Source organism: Mus caroli, chromosome 7 (assembly GCF_900094665.2).
Source record: "Mus caroli chromosome 7, CAROLI_EIJ_v1.1, whole genome shotgun sequence".
In the NCBI taxonomy this organism is placed as follows: Eukaryota; Metazoa; Chordata; class Mammalia; order Rodentia; family Muridae; genus Mus; species Mus caroli.
In genome coordinates, this window is record NC_034576.1 from 34,696,377 (window position 1) to 34,715,161 (window position 18,785).

Below are 18,785 nucleotides of genomic sequence, written 5' to 3' on the forward strand. Positions count from 1 at the left end.
AAAAAAAAAAAAAAAAAAAAAAAAAAAAAAAAATCTTGCTTTGGGACTGACAAAATGGCTCATCAGGTAAAGGCACTTGCTGCCAAGTCTGATGACCTGAGATTGAGCCCTGGTCCTACATGCAGGAAGAGAGAACTGTTTTAAGCCGATCTCTGACCTCCACAAGCATTCCGTGGTCTATATCTGCCCACTCACATATACATGTGCATGCTAAATGAATGAAATTTTAAAAGATCTTATTCCAATCATTTTTAAAAATTGTTGTAGATAGTTCAACCTATTAAGAATAAAAATAATTTGCTCAACTTGGCAGACTACACTTTCCAAAGGAGGCCCACATTATGTCTCCAACACAAGCTCTTCCTACAATATACAGGACACCCCCCCCCCCCCCCGCCGCACCAAAGAAAAGCCAAAGCCCTAAACTGAGATCAAATTTCCAAGAAGCAAGATATTTGGGAATTGCCAAAGAAAAGCACTGCCCCTGTCCCAGAACTCCTGGAGACTGCAGAAGTAAAGCAGCCAGCTAGTTGCAGAGACAACTGGACCCTGCAGTTTCAAACACAGCTCTTTAAGGCAAACAACTAACTTCCCATTCTTTCCCTAACAAAACCCCTTCCCTCCTCCCTATCCTCAGCTACAGCAACCCCACCTTGAAGCATATAATCTGCATGGTTACTGTGTTGCTGGGTCCTATGCCAGATCTCAGAGACCACGTCTCTGGTTAATTAATGCTATTCTACCTGTTGAGGGTATCTAGACTCTTCTTTTCTTTCTTTCCACAAACTTAATTCTTATGCAATGTAACTGACTCTCCCCAAGGGACAGGGTCTACCCTGGCATGGTGGCTTATGCCTTTAATCCCAGCACTCAGAGGCAGAGGTATCTCTATGAGTTGGAGGCCAGCTACATTCTAAGAAGTAGCAAAGTATCCACACTTTGGTCTTCCTTCTTCTTGAGTTTCATGTGTTTTGCAAATTGTTTCTTGGGAAGTCTAAGTTTCTGGGCTAATAGCCACTTACCAGTGAGTGCAAATCATGAGTGTTCTTTTGTGATTGGGTTACCTCACTCAGGATGATATCCTGAGATTCCACCTCACACCAGTCAGAATGGGTAAGGTGACAGCAGATGCTGGCGAGGATGTGGAGAAAGAGGGACACTCCTCCATTGCTGGTGGAATTGCAAGCTTGTACAACCACTCTGGAAATCAGTCTGGTGGTTCATCAGAAAACTGGACATAGTACTACCAGATGATCCAACAGTTCCTCTCCTGGTCATCTACCCAGAAGAGGTTCCAACTTGTAATAAGGACACATGCTCCACTATGTTCATAGCAGCCTTATTTGTAATAGCCAGAAGCTGGAAAGAACCCAGATGTCCCTCAACAGAGGACTGGATACAGAAAATGTGGTACATTTACACAATGGAGTACTACTCAGCTATTAAAAACAATGACTTCATGAAATTCCTAGGCAAATGGATGCATCTGGAGGATGTCATCCTGAGTGAGCTTTACATGCCTTTTTAAATTTAGGTTTCACAGATTTAGTGGAAAAGATCACAAATGATCTATACCTGCATCTGTTCTGTGCTGAAGATATCTACATTATTTGATCTCCTAGTAAGATATTTAAAGGATTAATAATTAGGTTTCCTTGAATAGAGGAGTGCTTATGTTTAGCTTATGGTATAACATATAGAAGAAACATTACAAGTTTATAATACAATAGTGAGTTCTAGGAAAGCCAAGGCTACACAGAATAACCCTGTCTCAAAATAACAACAACAACAGCCCCTCAAAAAACCAAAACCAACCAAACAAACAAAAATAGGGGAGGGGGGCTCATAGACAGGATCTATATTCCTAATCCATAGACTGGGATAGAAAATTCCAGTGGCAAAGCAAACAGAAGAAAAAAAACTGTTTACAGAGAAACATGGAAGAACTATGAAATAACTGCAAAATATATCAGTCTGAGTCAGTTTTCTTAAAAAACAGAAATTAATTTTCTGGGCTGGAGAGATGGCTCAGCAGTTAAGAGTACTGGCTGCTCTTCCAGAGGTCCTGGGTTCAATTCCTAGTATCCACATGGCAGTTTGCACCTGTCTGTACCTCCAGTTCCCTGGGATTCAACACCCTCACACACACATACATGCAGGTAAAACACTAATGCACATAAAATTAAAAATAATAAATTATTAATCAAAAAAGAAAATAAATTAATTTTCCTATAGTTCCGGATGCTGCAAATCCAAGATCAAAGTGTTGGCCAATGTGGGTCCTAGAGTGCTATCTTCCTGGTGTGCAGAGAGCTACCTTCTCATTAAGTGCTGAGGAGAAAGCCCTCTGCTTCTCCTCTGCTGAGGGCTCTGTATCTAATCAGAGCAGGTCCACGCTTACGGCATCACTGAGTAATTCTGCTCATAAACACCTGTGTGCAGACACAGCCTCACTGCGGGGCAGGACTGCAGCTTATACATTCTGAGGACACAGAATTTAGCCCACAGCACAAGCAACAAAATTGCTAAGGCTCTAGCTTAGCAGGTGGAAAAAGGGAGATGAAGAGAAAGAAGGAAGAGGAAGGGAAGAAGGGATGTGATTACTGACCCGCAGATACTGAAAGGCTGATAACAGATATTCCCTACATGTTTATAAGCATGTCAAGATATTTAAAGATAGTGCAATGGGCAACTCTATGCTCACAATTTGATCATCTACATCAGTGGTTCCCAACCTTCCTAATGCTGTGACCCTTTAATATAGTTCCTTGTGTTGCAGTAACACCCAGCCATACAATGATATTGTTGCTACTTCATATCTGTAATTTAGCTACTGTTATAAATCTGACACCTATCACAGGACCCACAGGTTGAAAACCACTGTTCTAGATAAAACAATTTTTGTTTGTTTGTTTTTCTGAGACAGTGTTTCTCTGTGTAGCTCTGGCTGTCCTGGAACTCTGTAGACCAGGCTGGCCTCGAACTCAGAAATCCACCTGCCTCTGCCTCCCAAGTGCTGGGATTAAAGGTGTGCGCCACCACACCCAGCTCTAAAACAATTTTTTTTAAATTATACTTCTGTAAAATTCCCAAACAAAACAAAACTAGGCAACAAGGATAGATGTATCTTGAAGAAATTGAACTAATAATTAATAACATACCAAAGGTACTAAATCGAGATGGGTCTACCGAACATTTAAGGAAGACACAATACCAACACTCAGTCTCCTTCAGAAGTCAGAAGCAAAGGAAACATTTCCTAGCTCATCCTACAAGACCCTCACTATCCTTATGCCTAAACTAGAAAATGGCATTTCAAGACAATGAAGGACCATCATGTCTTATGAAAATCATATGCAAAATCCCTTAAAAACGATGACAAATCAAATCAAGCACTGTAGACAGGATGTCACTAAAAGAATGGAAAACAAGGGCTGGTGAGATGGCTCAGTGGGTAAGAGCACCCGACTGCTCTTCCGAAGGTCCAGAGTTCAAATCCCAGCAACCACATGGTGGCTCACAACCACCCGAAATGAGATCTGGCGTCCTCTTCTGGTGTGTCTGAAGTCAGCTACAGTGTACTTACATATAATAAATAAATAAATCTTTAAAAAAAAAAAAAGAATGGAAAACAAGCCATACACTAGAAGGAAATAACTGCAAACAGGACATCTGAAAAAGGACTATTGTCTAAAGTAGACAAAGACCACTGAAAACCAACAAAAGAGAACCAAGCACCTACCTTTTAAACAGACAAAAATGGAGTAAGGGTTAATAAAGCTTGGTGGCAGGGCTTGTGTGAGGTCCTGGGCTCAATCTGCAGTGCATGCTCTGAATATGACTTTGTGCTGGAAACAACTGGCAGGACTCACCCTGCACTGCAGCTTGTGGTCCTAGGTCACTGACAACGTCCTTACACCGTGTATGCTGGAGAGACTGTGCCAGAAAATCTAAACCCTGTGAGTCTGAAAGAACGTACTGTATTTCAAAACTAATAATAAAGCAGAAATCAGTCATTACGTACTTCTTCTGCTCTTGTTTAGGCTATAGCGCTGGAGGAGACCTAGCAAAGGATGGCACCTGAAGAACTGAAGTTTGAAAGCCGAGGAAAACATTTGAAATTGTATCTATGGTCCATACTAAGCATCAATTGTAATAAAAAGATCTCTAGGTGTCTGAAAACTATATAAAACCTAATTTTGTTAAAAATCTTTAAACCATGTACTATCTGAACTTCTGAATGTGTAGCCCAGTGTTAACAGGAAGATCAGAATTTCCTAAGAAGTAAACTATGATCATTAAACACAGAGTCTAAGTCTCTGTTTCAAGCAGGAAAGAGCTTAGACAGAACCCAGTATGCTAAGGATGGGGGAACACGGAATACTCACTTTCCACTCTGTGATAGTCTTTTCCTTGTAGAAGCATTGGCCACAGAGTAAGTGATGGGCTGAGCTTACTGGAGCAGGGCACCGAATTGAGACGCTGCCTGGGTTTCTCCAAATTATTGAGGTTTTTATTCCCCATTGGTGACACATAATAAGCAAAATTCTTTGCAACTAGGTCATCATTAACACAAACCTGTAAAATTTTAAACATTTTATGAATTACCATTCAGATGGGTGCAGTCAATGTACAAGGCATGTACAATGTACAAACTCAGCCCCAAATTCCTGAGAGATTATTTTATGGAGTGTAGTTTGACAGAAGCACCCCTTGGTTCCTGCTATGTTAGCAGGAAACCAAGATTCTCATGAGCCCCTCACCAGAAAATAGCAATGAGCTTCATAAAATACAAGGCGTACCTTGGAGGAAGAGGCTGCTCACACACTCTGGCAAGGCACAGATCCAGTGAGAAGCCACTAACAACAAAAGGGGAAACTGGAAAAACTAGATTCTATAATTCTTTGCCAGTCTGGGAGTCAAGGTGGCGGTTGCCATTGATCCCAGCAGAGGCAGGTAGATCTCTGAGTTCAAGGCCAGGCTGGTCTACAAAACTAGTTCAGATCAACCAGGGCTATACAAAGAAACAGTCTCTATAAATCAAAAACCAAAATCAAACCAAACCAACACAAAACAAAACCTTAATGCTTCAAGCCAGGTATGACAGCAGTGACTGAAATCTTAGTATGAAGAGATGGGGCAAAACTACTATAGGATGAAGTCACTGGACAGAGATACAGCCAAAGTAAAGCATTTGGAGGATGGGGAAATATGATAAAGGGCTTGTTTGTGAATATAAGAACCTGAGTTTGATTCTCAAATAAAAAAGCTGCAGGCATGGTGGAATATGATAGTAATCCCAGATCTAGAGAGGGTGATGGTCCCTAGAGTTTGCTGCCCATCTAGTCCAGCCTAATTGGTGAGTCTCAAGCCACTGAGAAACCTTGTCTCAAAGGAGGTGAACAATATTCCTGAAGAAGCCAAGGTTGTGCAGTAGCCTCCACATGCATCTATACACACAAGACCATGTACATACATGTATACTCACATACACATTCATAACAATTGTAAAGGAAGAACTCTCAGTATAAAATAAAAACAATCTAATCATGCAAAGCGTGAATACTCTATCAAAGCATGGATTACAAATAAGCACATGAACGTGTCTCTGCTGTTTGGGAAATGTATATTCCATCCACAATAAGATGCCAGAGTGACCAACACAAGCATGGGAGGACACATGGAAGAGGTGAAATCTCCCACACTGATGATAAAGACATAAAGTGGTATTATTTTGGCAGCTTCCAAATCTCAGCACCTCTTCCCAGAAGTTAGACTCCTAGGTGTTTACCTAAGAAGGAACATGTACATCCAGAGGGAAACAATTACATGAGTGTTAACTGGACAAAGCCAAAAATCCATAAGACACTACATAATATACAGGCGCATACAGGAAGAGTTCGTCATAAGGGTCAGAGCACTGACAGATGCAGCAACGTGAATGTGTGATGACATTCTTCACCCGAGTGAAAGAAGCCAGGCTGAATAAAGAGAGGATCCTTGTACCTCCTTTGTAATGGAAAAGATTTACATCTTTTCTGAGCAATTGTGACCAAGTGTATCCAAAATACATTTTCTCTCTGCTATGAATGAACCTCCCCGTTACCTATACTTCGTTACTTAAAGTAAGAGTAAGTTATCAGATACAAAACATACTATAAGAGGGGCCTACTACTTAAAAATAAGAAGAAAAAATATATTTTGAAAACAACGTTGTATGAGACTGCCAAAAATGAGCTCAGTCAGGATATAGGGAACCCGAATACAAAGGTGGGGGGGGGGTAAGGGAGGGAGAGACAGACAGACAGATGGATTATCAGAGCAGCTTTCTAGCACTGTATCTTTGCTGTACTACCCAGTTTCTTTCCCACAGAATACAGGTAGTACTTTGTAAGTACTGGCATTAATACATTAACCAAACTGTACCTAATAAGGAGTCTGCTTCTCACAGGTACGACAAAGTGTTAAGAATAAGATAATAAGGCTGGGAGCGGTGGCTCATGTCTTCAATCCCAGCACTTGGGCAGGAGAGGCAGATTTCTACGAATTCCCAGCCATCCAGGGCTACAAAATGAGTCCTTAACTCAAAAGAGGAAAAGAAAAAGGTCTACCCTTTCTACTCTTGTTCAATATAGACCCAGAATCTCTGCTACAGTAATAAGAGAAAAAAAAAAAAGATACAGAAAGGAAAACCCCTATTTTCAGATCACATGATCCTACACTTAAACCCTAAAGATGCCACCAGCACACTCTTGAGCTTCATAAGTATTTCAACACTTAGACATAAAATGAACCCTAACTCAGACACCCTACCCGCCACCCCCACATGTCTTCCGCTTACTTTTTCATTTTTTATTGTTGCATAAAGGTAAACCTCAAAAGTATCTTCTTCCACAGCACATAGTTTTGCTTCCACTTGGGTAGTTGCTAAATGGCAATAAATGAACAAACAAGTAAGCTGACATTAACGTTTATTTAAAGTAAGTATGGTTTCATTAGGCACCCAACAACATGAAGGCCTTTCACATCCCATCATACTCCAGAGCAGTCCCAGCAGGTAGGCACAGCCATAGGAATACTGGCAAGACGTAGGAGGAGGCTACAGGCAGTATTTTACAGTTGCCAACACAGTTAAAGACATCTTAGATGCTTTAAGTTAGCAATGATAATTACACAACAAATGTCTACTTGCTCAGTAAAAGAAGCTTTTCATCAACTGCTTGACCAAGAAAATAGACACACACTCACTCTGTACCCCCTTAGCACTTAAAAAACAATCTGAGAAGCAGGGCTTGCTACTGTGAGGAAGGTCCTCTACAACAACCAGACAGTTCTTTATTTCAGCTGACAATTACATCAAATTCCGTCTGCAAAATTACAGGGGCATAGGCAATGTGACACCTGGCATGAAAGGGGCTTCAAGTAATTTAAGGGCCCTATAAGGAGGGCCAACAGTTATGCATGTGGATCTAAGACATATGGCAACAGAAGAGTAAGCAACCATGGATATCAACCCTGGCCTTACCTCTTACAATGCTCTGAAAGTACTGGATGGCTGCACTGTCCCATTTTGTGGCAGGTCTGGAACAGCAAACAGATACAACTTCATTAAGTAAAAACCATAGGCTAATTATATCATTGCTACTTTGTTTGCTGGAGAATGGCTGTTTCTGACACTGAACACTAAGCATACAACAAAGACAGGAACCTATGACAGCTCTGTGTCAGGGTACAGACTCCAGATGTATCTGACAATGCCACCTTCACAGATCAGACAGGTACAAAGGCCCTGCTGAGATGATACCTGCCTGTCCCCTCCTCACCCCTGCCTCCCACTCCATGCCTATATATGGTACCCTTTGTCATATCACCACTGTCCCCAGTTATCTACAACAAATCTATTTCCCATAAACACAGTACAAGTTCCTTGAAAAGAAAGCCTAAGGATACACCATCCATCACTGGCTGCCACAGAGAACGGCAGCACTGATTAGCCAGCTCTGGAGTCAGCCATGGGAAACCAGCTACACTGTCCGGGAGGCCAGGACTAGTTAGTAATTTGGCCCCAGCTCCTTTTCATCTCCACCAGCTTGTTCTGTCTACACTTCACAAAGACTGTCAGAGGAAGAGTTGTAGGCACTGCAAACACAGGACAGAGCAGAGGTTAGAAGGGACAAAAATAAAGCTTGTTACTGTTGGGTCCAGAGGAAACTCTAATTCCCCGAACTCCAAAAGGTAGTCCAAATATCAGAAACGGGCCTAATCCAGAATATCGGAGGATTTCTGGTGATTAGATAAAAGCCAGCATTCCTCAGGAACTTCTTGTGAAACCTGTTCCCTCTACCAAAAGGGGTCGTTTCCCTTACCTCTGGCAGAAGGGACTTAAGGCTACTTATATGTGCTGCCTACCAACTGCTGGCCTGCAGGCTCCCTCCCTGTTTTTTTTTTTAAAGATTTATTTATTATATGTAAGTACACTGTAGCTGTCTTCAGACACTCCAGAAGAGGGCGCCAGATCTTGTTACGGATGGTTGTGAGCCACCATGTGGTTGCTGTCCCTCTCTGTTTCTTATTTCAAAGTTCATCCTGCTAGCCCCCCTCACTGCCTCCCTCCCTTCACTCCCCCACCTCTCCTCCCCCTTGCTCTGTCCTCCTGGCAGCCTTCTCTGCTCTGCTCTTGCTTCTCCCTGTGTGCTCCCTCGTCTCCATCCCTGCTATTCTCACCTCTCTTGTACACAGCCCCGGCCACATGCAGTCTACTACTTTCCTTCTCTGCTCTGACTCCTCCAATGCCTCTGGCTATTTCTTCCCTCCTAGCAACAATAAAAATCTCCCCTTTAACTATCCAAAGAGTAGTCCTGCTATTGTTTTCTATAGTAAACACAATAAGTCTTGTGTTTGTAATGTTTGTATTCATTGCCCTTCAACAACTGCTTTAAAGATCAAATGAGTGACACGCACGGTCAGTGCCCAGACATGATTGGTATTTTAAAATATATATATATTTGATTCTTACTGAGAGATTAAGCACATTACTTTCAGGGAATTGTAAAGGATTTCTAAAAACAGCAAAATAATGACTTCAAGTCATACTATACATGAAAAAAATAACCTAGTAACTTTTTTAGAAAAAAAATAAATTCTTATCAGGCAGCAAACTTAAGAGAAAACTCAATATAGTATGAATGGGTGTGTGTCTGTCTTCTCTCTGGATGTGTGTGTGTGGGGGGGAATAAGTTCAAGAGAACATGAGAAGAGAGACCTAACACCACTGCTAACATTCAACATTGTGTGGAAAACTGATCACTTTTAAGAGAATCTTTTAGGTGGTTTATATTTGTATATGGTATAGGTGTGCAATGTATACACACATGCCTATGGTATGTGTGGAAGGTCAGGTCAATGTCAGATGTCTTTCATCAATTTGCCCCCCCCCCCCCTTTTTGGGGAGATTATATCATCAGTTTTCCCAGGCTGGCTGGCCAACACATTTCAGGGACCTTGTCACCACTCCTCCTCCCCTAGGCTAAGGTTACTGGCTCACACATCATGTTTAACCTTTTACTTGGGTTCTGGGGATTCAAATTCAGATTTGTTTGCAAGGTAGGCACTTTACTGACTGACCCATATTCTCAGGTCCAAAGAAGCACTTTTTAAAAAATATTGTATTAGGTGTGTGGAAGTTTGCTTGCATGTATGTCTGTGCACCATTTAGCATTTGCCTGGTGCCTGTGGAGGTCAGAGAGAGGCATTGGATTCCCTGGAACTAGGAGTTATAGATGATTGTGACCACCCATGTTGAGCACTGGAGATAAACCCCAATTCCTCTAAGATTTGGTGCTGTTCATTGCTGAGCCATCTCTTCAGACCTCAAGAAGCACTCTGTATACACAACAAAGATGGGACAAGTTGCTAGTCTTTCTGAAGGAAAACTTGACAAGAATCTATAAAAAAATTACACTGCACATTAAGAAAATGATTTACCTAAAATGAAAAGGGGGAAGTGTTGTGGTGAAGGTGAGTGAAACCCAGTGAGGAGCCCTCTGCTGGTGCTGGGACTCTAACACTGGACAAGGTCAGGAGTATGCAGAAGGCTCTCCCTGAAAATCACTGCAGTCCTGAACTTGGAATCCTTCAATGGCAACAGGAATAAGGAAACAGCTTTTCTGAGGTGATGTGATATGCAGGCTGGTGTCCACCTCATACCTGAAGAACCAGCAGTTAGTGACAGGCCACCATCCCAGAGCTTCATTCCCAGTCCCCAAGGGCCAAGATATCTAAGTGGTGGGCTGGCTGGAGGACAGCTACACAGGAAACACTGGCCTCTAGGTTACTAACAACCAGCTAACTACCCTATCTGTGCCAACCACAAAAGCAATGTGTCTCCTCAAACAAACTGCTGAGGGTATTGAGGAAGGCTGAGCAATGGAGGATGGACTTGTCACAAAGAGCTTCCACACAGGTAGCTTCCGCAATGCAACATTTCCAGGACGTGCTAGAAGAGTCAAAATGGGGCTGTTTCCTGAAGCTTTTCTTTTCATGATACCACAGTATTGGAGGAAAAGAACAACACTGCCTGCTAACTCTAGAGGAGGCAGAAGACAAAAGCTAATTCCCCCACTAATATCTATCCCAGACAGAAGTGATGACCATATCTAACAGCACTACCAGTGCAGGGAGTTGCCCAGTATAAACCATGGTACAATGGTCAGATGCTGAGAGCAAGAAGTAAGGAGAGGGAGGGGTACATGCATATACATCTCTACAGCTACAGAGGATGTGTGTATATGTTGTGTACGCATATGTGTATTTGTTTGTGAGTGTGGGTGCAAATACATGTAGGCAGGAGTGTGGGTGGAAGCCACAATTGACATCACTTGTCTTCCTTTAGCGTGTTCCACTTTATTTACTGAATCAGAGTCTTTCAAGCCAGAGCTCACCTATCTAGCTAGTCTGGCTACCCAGCTTATTCCAGGGATTCCCTGCCTCGGGAACAAGCACAGAACTCAGGTCTTCCTAAAAGAAATTCACTCACTGCAGCCTTCAGGATGAGGCTGCCCTGGGGATTCTGCTGTTCCTGCAGAGAGCACAGACATACGCAACTGCTTAGCCCTGCTGAAGGGGAAGAGATTTCAAATGAACCCCATACACTTGTTTAAGGCATTTCTTAAGGTTCATTTAGTTAACAAGCTGTTTTTACTGGGAATCCGCACACCACTCCAGCCAGGGAAGCAGGTAGCTAAGTATAGACTTTCACCTCTCCCTGCTCCTACAAATCCAAGCCCCCAGTCTCATCCAAAGCTCTGCAGCAGAACACATGCTACAGCCTCTTACCCTGCTCCCAAATCTAGTCAACCACACAGACCTTCCCCTTCCCCTCCCATCCTAGCCCCAACTCAATGCTTTATCCCAGCAGGCACACCATGGGAACCCATAGGCCACTCTGACCAGGGACTTTACACAGCCTAACTGTAGCTCTTCACCTCTCCCTCCATTCTTTCAAGTTCAATCCTCATTCTCACCCTTAGCTCTATAACAGACCTTCTGCTGTGGCCTCTCTTCATTCTCTGCCCCACCCTGGGGGACTAAGCAGATTCTGGTGGAACACCCTGCTTTCCTCCTTCTTGTGGACCCCCTCAGCCCGATTCTCAACTCTCACTACACAGAAACACATTTATATTCTTGGAAGTCCCAACGGCTACACCGATCAGGAACTCAGAAGAATTGCCTACCTGACCACATAAAGCTACCAGTCTCTCAAAAGAATGAGAGAGGGCAACAGAAACCAAGGAACAAAATACCACCCAACAAAGACAAGATCAAATATCAGCACCTAGAATTACAATCTTTCTACTCCTAGATGCTTAGACAGCCAGGACAATATGTCTCCACTTCAGCCAAGAAAACCTTCCACAACAGTCCATGAGTATTCCAAAATAGCTGAAGCACAAGAAAAACCCCTTAAATAGCCTTTATGAATAAGATATAGGTCTGTAAAGAGGAAATGAACAAATTCTTAAAGAAGTCTACTGATTTCACAAACAGTAAAAGGAAACAAAAAAACAGTTCAAGACCAGAACATGAAAATAGAAGTACCAGAATTTGGGTAACACTGTGGTAGACGTGACCATGCTTTTGTGTGTAGGAATATAGAACACTTTTGAGACTTTGGATTAGAAAAGTGGTTTGGACATTTCAAGTGTGGCTTAATGGTCTATCCTAGTAGGAATATGGAAGACAAAGAGTGATTTGAACTATGGGAGCCCAGCTCAAGAAGTTCAGTAGGGATGATATTAATATGTGGTCATTCTGTGATAGTTTGATGAAGAACGTGGCTCCTAGCCAGGCATGGTGGCACACACCTTTAATCCCAGCACTCGGGAGGCAGAGGCAGGCGGATTTCTGAGTTCAAGGCCAGCCTGGTCTACAGAGTAAGTTCCAAGACAGCCAGGCTACACAGAGAAACCCTGTCTCGAAAAACCAACCCCCCCCCAAAAAAAACAAACAAACAACAACAAAAAAAAAACAAGAATGTGGCTCCTTTTTGCCTTTGTCTGAAAAGTTGGCCTGAGGCTAAATTGAAGAATTCTGGATTAATGGTATTGGCAGAGGAGATTTCAAAACAGTTTAGAATTAACTGTATCATGTGGATATTAGTGGCCAATATTTTTTCTTTTTAAAGACTCATTTATTTAATGCATGAATACACTACTGTTGTCTTCAGACACACCAGAAGGCAGCACAGGATCCCATTACAGATGGTTGTGAGCAACCATGTGGTTGCTGAGAATTGAACTCAGGACCTCTGGAAGAACAGCTAGTGCTCTTCACTGTTGAGCCATCTCTCCAGTTCTAGTGGCCAATCTTATGCAGATCTATAATGAAAAGGGCAAGCTTAGCAAGAGACAGACAAAATTTATGGTTTGAGGAGAAAGGGAGCAACAGGAAGTATAATGAAGCTAAGTCCTGTGCTCAATGGATAAAAAAAAAAATGTTTAAAGCTTGATGCTTTAGTAATAAAAACAGCAGCTCTTTTTTTTTTTTTTTTTTTTTTTTTTTTAAAGCATTTAACTGGGGCTGGCTTACAGTTTCAGAGGTTTAGTCCATTATCACGACAGGAAGCATGGTGGCACAGGGGCAACATAGTGCTGGAGTAGTAGCTGAGAGTTCTGCATCTTGATCCATAGGCAGCAGGAACATACAGGCCTCAAAGGCGACCACCTTCAGTGATTCATTTCCTCCGCAATGGCCATACCTCCTAAACCTTTCATATAGTGCCACTCTCTGGTGACCAAGTACTCAAATCTATTAGTCTTTGAGGGACAACCTCATTCAAACCACCACAACTCCATAACAAATAACAAGAAAAAAGTAACTCAATTAAAATATAGGCTCTAGATCTAAAAAGACAATTCTCAAAAGAGGAAACTCAAAAATGGTCGAGAAGCACTTAAAGAAAATGTTCAATATCCTTAGCCATCAGGAAAATACCAATCAAAACTACTTTGAGATTCCATATTATACTCCTCAGAATGGCTAAGATCAATAAACAAGTGACAGCTCATGCTGGTGAGGATGTGGAGCAAGGGGCACACTCACCCATTGCTAGTGGGAGTGCAAACTTGTACATCTGCTATGGAAATCAGTGTGGTGGTTCCTCATGAGCTACCTCAGAACTAATATACCCCAACATCCAGCTGTACCACTGCTGGACATGCATCCAAAAGATGTTTCCCCTTACCAGAGACACCTCCTCATCCATGCTCATAGCTGCTCTATGCATAGTAACCAGAAACTGGAGACAATCTACATTTCCCTCAACAGGGGAATGGGTAAAAAAAAAAAACCAAAACTATGGTATGTTAACACAATGGAATCTCAGTCAACTATTTTAAAAAGACATGAAATTCTCAGGTAAACGGATAAAACTAGAAAAAAAAATCATCCTTAGTGGGGTTGTCTCAGACTCAGAAAGACAAGAAATGGTATATATTTATGTATATGAAAATAACAGCTGTTAAGTCAGTGATAAACAAGCTACAGTATGTAGAATCATAGAGGTTAGGTATAGTTAGGGACAAACAGATCTCATTAGGAAGGGGAAACAGAATAGAGTTATGGATGGATGCAGGAGTTTGAATGGGAGGACCAAGTGGAGGAGGAGAGGGAACAATAGAGGGAATATTGGGGAGAAACAATTAAAATTAAGGGTCACGAGTAGGAGTATGGAAACATAATACAGTTGAAACTTCCTCAAATATATGAAGGCAATCTAAATGAAATCCTCAAGTAATGGGGGAGACATGGGAGATCCCAACTATCTTGTCACAAAACAAGATTCCTGTACCAGGACTGAGTTACATCAAATTAAGTTGTTGGCCAAATGGGGCTCATGAAAATCCCCAGACAACTCAGGCTGTGGCTGACAGAAGGCTCCATTCATGAAGACAACACCTATGCAACTCACTGAACATAAAGAAGTCAAGCTGGTGCCCTATGTTCTAGCATCTTTGGTGCAGGAAGGTACTCTACACTACCAAAAGGTGAAATGTAAATACAAACCCAGCCTGTGGTGGGAAAATTAGGAAAGCTGTTGTATCTGCCATGAACACCGGAATGCTGGGATTGTTTTAGGTGGGCCTAAGCCCTGAGGAAATCTTTTGGATCTGATCAGTGACTGGGTTTTGAGATTTGTGGGGGCTGTATTTCTGAAGTAGCTTTATTGCCTTCACAGTACTTCAGTCACATGACATTCCTGGATTACTGAGCACTGCAAACAGTGCATAATAGGGACTGACAAGTGTGTGGTTCATGTATTCCTTCAGGCAGCACATAGATCAGCGCAGATGCTCTGGTAATGAACAACTTGACTTCTGTAAAATTAACTTTTGGGTAATAATCAATAAATACATTTCTGCAAAGCTACTGGGGGATCAGCCCAAAGAGGTTCTTCTCTCCCTGTTGCTTACGAAGACTTATTTCATTCTTGAGTGTCTCTCCTTCTTAGCTTGTTCTGCCTAGCTAAGAATACTGACACTAGCCACAAGTGCTTTAATCTACAATGGTGTCCTGTCTGCAAGATAAGTTAGTGTAATGGTGGTACAAAGCTTGTGGGAGTAACCAACTAATATCTGATTTGACTTAAGGTCCACTCCATGACATGAATGAATACCTCACATTGGGTTACCAAAAACCTAAGACAAGACAGTCCAGGAACCCTAAGGTAAAGTCAAATCCTAGTGTTCTTTTGTAATCTTTTTTTGGAGACAGGTTTCCTCTGGGTAACCCTGGCTGTCCTATAACTCAAGAGATCTCCTGGCTCTGCCTCCCAAGTTATCTTTTTCAAGGCAGTAATAAAGTGACATTTGCTATACTCATAGATCAGTGCTCTGCTCAGCCATCATCAGAGATGCTTCTTCTTATAGCTTATGGGAATAAATACAGAAACCACAGCCAGACATATGCAGAGTGTGAGAGGCCTTAGAACACTCAACCTTAAGTGAATGACTATCTAATCACTCCCCTGAAAGATCAGGGGACACCAAGGAAGAGGTAGTAGAACATGTGAGGGCCAGAGAGAATGGAGGACACCAAGACAACAACCCTCGATATCAACATGAGCAAAGCCCATATGAACTCAGAGATGAAGGCAGTGTGCACAGGGCATGCCTAGGTCTGCACCAGGCCCTTTGTGTATATGTTATGGCTTGTAGTTTAAGGTTTTTAATGGGATCCCGGGATGTGGGAACAAGTGGGTCTGTTTCTTGTGCATTCTCTTGGGCTTTTTTTTTCCTGTTGGTTTGTCTTGTCTAACTCCAATGTGATAGTTTTTGTTATATCTATATTTTATATTATCTTTTAGAAGCCTGCTTTCTAATGTGAGACAGAAAAGGGGTGGATCTGGAAGGGAGGAACTGAGAAACCGTAATCAGAATATATATTATGTAAGGAAAAAATCTATTTTTTAAAAGGGGGGAAATAATATTGAGGCTCAGTTATTTTCAAAGCAATTTGGTTACATTGCCAGAACACTTGGGAAAAGATTTGGTCACAAGATCTCATTATAAATTTCCCACAAGAAAAAAATGATAAAAATTGAAAATATTTACTCAATTTTAATCTTACAATTATCAAAACTTATAGTGAACCATCTTATGTTCTGTACTGTCTCTGCTTGCTTTTGAGACCAGATCTCACTATCACCGAGGCAACAAGCTGTCATCTTGCCTTGAGCTCTGGAGTATGTAGATTTCAGGAATACACCACCACATCTGGTTTTATTATGTTATTTTCTTTATCACACCCTGACTTCCCTGTTTTTAACTTTAGAAAAATTCAGAAGTAAAGCAGCTTCTCATAGCTCTCCTTGCTAGCAAATGAACCTAAAGGGTATCAAAACCACTCAAAATAAAAAGCAGCAGAGAGGGAACTGGAGAGCCCCCACACACAAAATCTGTACATGTGAACTATTTTATTGATTTTAGAAACAACCAAAGGGCTACATTAAGATGCTGCATAAAATTAATGTCAATTTCTTTGAAGAAAAAAAAAAAACAAGAAACAAAAAGAAATCCGTATTATTCTTATCTCAAAGGTCCTGGCGTCAACCTCGTTCTTTCAGCACATTTCATTGCTTTCTCATCTCATGTTCCATGCTGCTCATCAGGAAGAATTTAAATACAGCAAGGATTCTGTGTCAACAGGTATTGTCTTTTATTTCTAAGATAACCAAGACATCAAACCCTATCCCCTTAGTCAATGAGTTTATCTTATGTCATATCTGGAAGTGAACAGTTGTTGGGAGCACAGCAGGAAGGGTCCTGTGCACACAGATCTTTAGAGAAACCAGGGATGTTAAGCACACAGGATTGTCTTTCCAATGGGAAAGATGAAAAACCTGTTCTTCCATCCAGAAGGCCAAGAATTGGAAGCAATTAGTAGCCTGGTGATCTTCGTTATCTGTTTGGCCAGGCCATATCAAGCTCCTACACCCAGGACTGGAGGTGGCTAACAGTCCAAATGACCTCTATGCTATCTGTATGACCTGGCCAGAGTCTAAGGCCCTTAAGCTAGTACTGAGAGCCTATCTCTAGAACCCATCTTCTTGGGGGGAAATGATATGTAGCTCGAGTTGAGTTTCAATGTAATTATGCTTCTTTATGCACCAGGGATTATATTATACCAAAGTCCTCTTTTTTATTCTTCTTCAAATTACATTGGGCTTAAATACATTGGGAATAAACCACCTGTTATTAGACTCTCTGAAGTCCATCTAGGTTGATGAAGTCAATCTGCGCTGGATGTCTTCACAATCTACTTCTCGTATGACATCTACAGGGACACCTCCACACCAAAAAACAGTGACCTCACAATGCCACACCATGGCATTACAGAACTACTGGCTCAAACTTGCATTCGAGTGGAATCAATTGTTAATTAATTTTCTCTTTTTTTTTTTTTTTTGTTGCTCGTTTCTGATTGTGATCCTTGTAACAAATTAAAATGGAAACACATATAGAAATAAAAGGAGTCCCAGTATTTCAAGCTTCCAAAAGAAGATATACTTACACAATCTCAGCATTGTCTTCACAGAAGTCAATGTGCAATGTCACAGGCTTTGTACCGTAAAGTCTGAATTTTTTTGCTCTGTAAGGAAGCTGCATAAAAGACTCTACTGCAACTCGGATGCTTAAAGGTAAAATACAAATAATTTTATTGTAAGTAAAAAATATATAACAAGTTCACTTAAAGCACACTTATATAATTAATATACTGTTCACTAAGGAGCAAAAGAAAACTTAAGTTTTATGTATAAAGGTTTATACAATGCACATAATATATGGTATTAATATTCTGTGGCATAGGAATTTAGGATATATATATATATGCACACATATACACACACATATATGCATATATATATATATATATAAAGAGAGAGAGAGAAGCTATAAATGGTGAGAAATACTGAATAACAACTGAACTTGTGAAGGGGTCTAATTTTTATTTTTATTCTTTTAGATAAGGTCTCAATATGGTTCAGACTGGCCTGCTCCCATGTCCCAAGAGCTTGGGTTATTGGCATGTGTTACCATCACCATGCCTGGTTACTTACTACTCTTAAATATCAAATCCAGGCAGCTGAGTGCCTAAAGGGTTAAAGCACCAGCCACCAGCCTGATGGCCTAGACTTGATCTCTGAGGCCTACATGGTGGAAGGAAGGAACTAACTCCTGCAAGTTGTCCTCTGACCTTCAGACATGCATTGTGGCTTGAGTATAAATCTCAACACACACAACAAATAAACTCATAAAGTGGCAATTTTATCATATGATCAGAATCACACAAGAGTTTCTTTAAACAGATGGATGTTGTCACAAAAGCTGGAGGAATGAGATTTGATAAATTACAATTTGGTCCATTCTTCTTCAGGTAAACTCCAGGCCACTTTAACCTGACACATTTCAAATGCCAACTGACTCTATTCCTGGGACGCCACCCTCCACAAGCAACCACACAGCTGGTTACCCCAAATAGGTTAGACAGTACAGATGGCTGTACTGAACTTACTACACTCATGTATCATGTATTCTCTTGCCCTAAATAAAGTAACCAAGGAGAAAAATGAATAAACAAGGAGAAAAGTTCCCAACAGGTAAGTACAATAATTCTTTTGAAACGAACAAAAAATAAAAGCTGCAAAGCTCTGAACATAAACTACTCCTTCCTGTACTCTCTGTAAACTCTATTGTCCCATTTGCCACATGCCTCTAATGCTACTGTAG

At 41.3% G+C, this 18,785-nt stretch overlaps 1 protein-coding gene across 4 annotated transcripts in view; it reads right to left on the reverse strand.

Moving 5' to 3' along the window:
- The window catches only part of Tdrd12 (tudor domain containing 12), an 84,402-nt gene that overhangs the window by 49,406 nt on the left and 16,211 nt on the right, over window positions 1–18,785 (reverse strand). For all 4 annotated transcript variants that reach the window (XM_021169021.2, XM_021169022.2, XM_021169020.2 and 1 more), the window contains exons 4-7: window positions 17,569–17,688; window positions 7,526–7,581; window positions 6,842–6,927; window positions 4,389–4,578 (exon numbers count right to left, since the gene is read on the reverse strand). In XM_021169021.2, coding sequence (XP_021024680.1) covers window positions 4,389–4,578; window positions 6,842–6,927; window positions 7,526–7,581; window positions 17,569–17,688 — 452 coding nt within the window. The remainder of the gene's footprint in view (window positions 1–4,388; window positions 4,579–6,841; window positions 6,928–7,525; window positions 7,582–17,568; window positions 17,689–18,785) is intronic.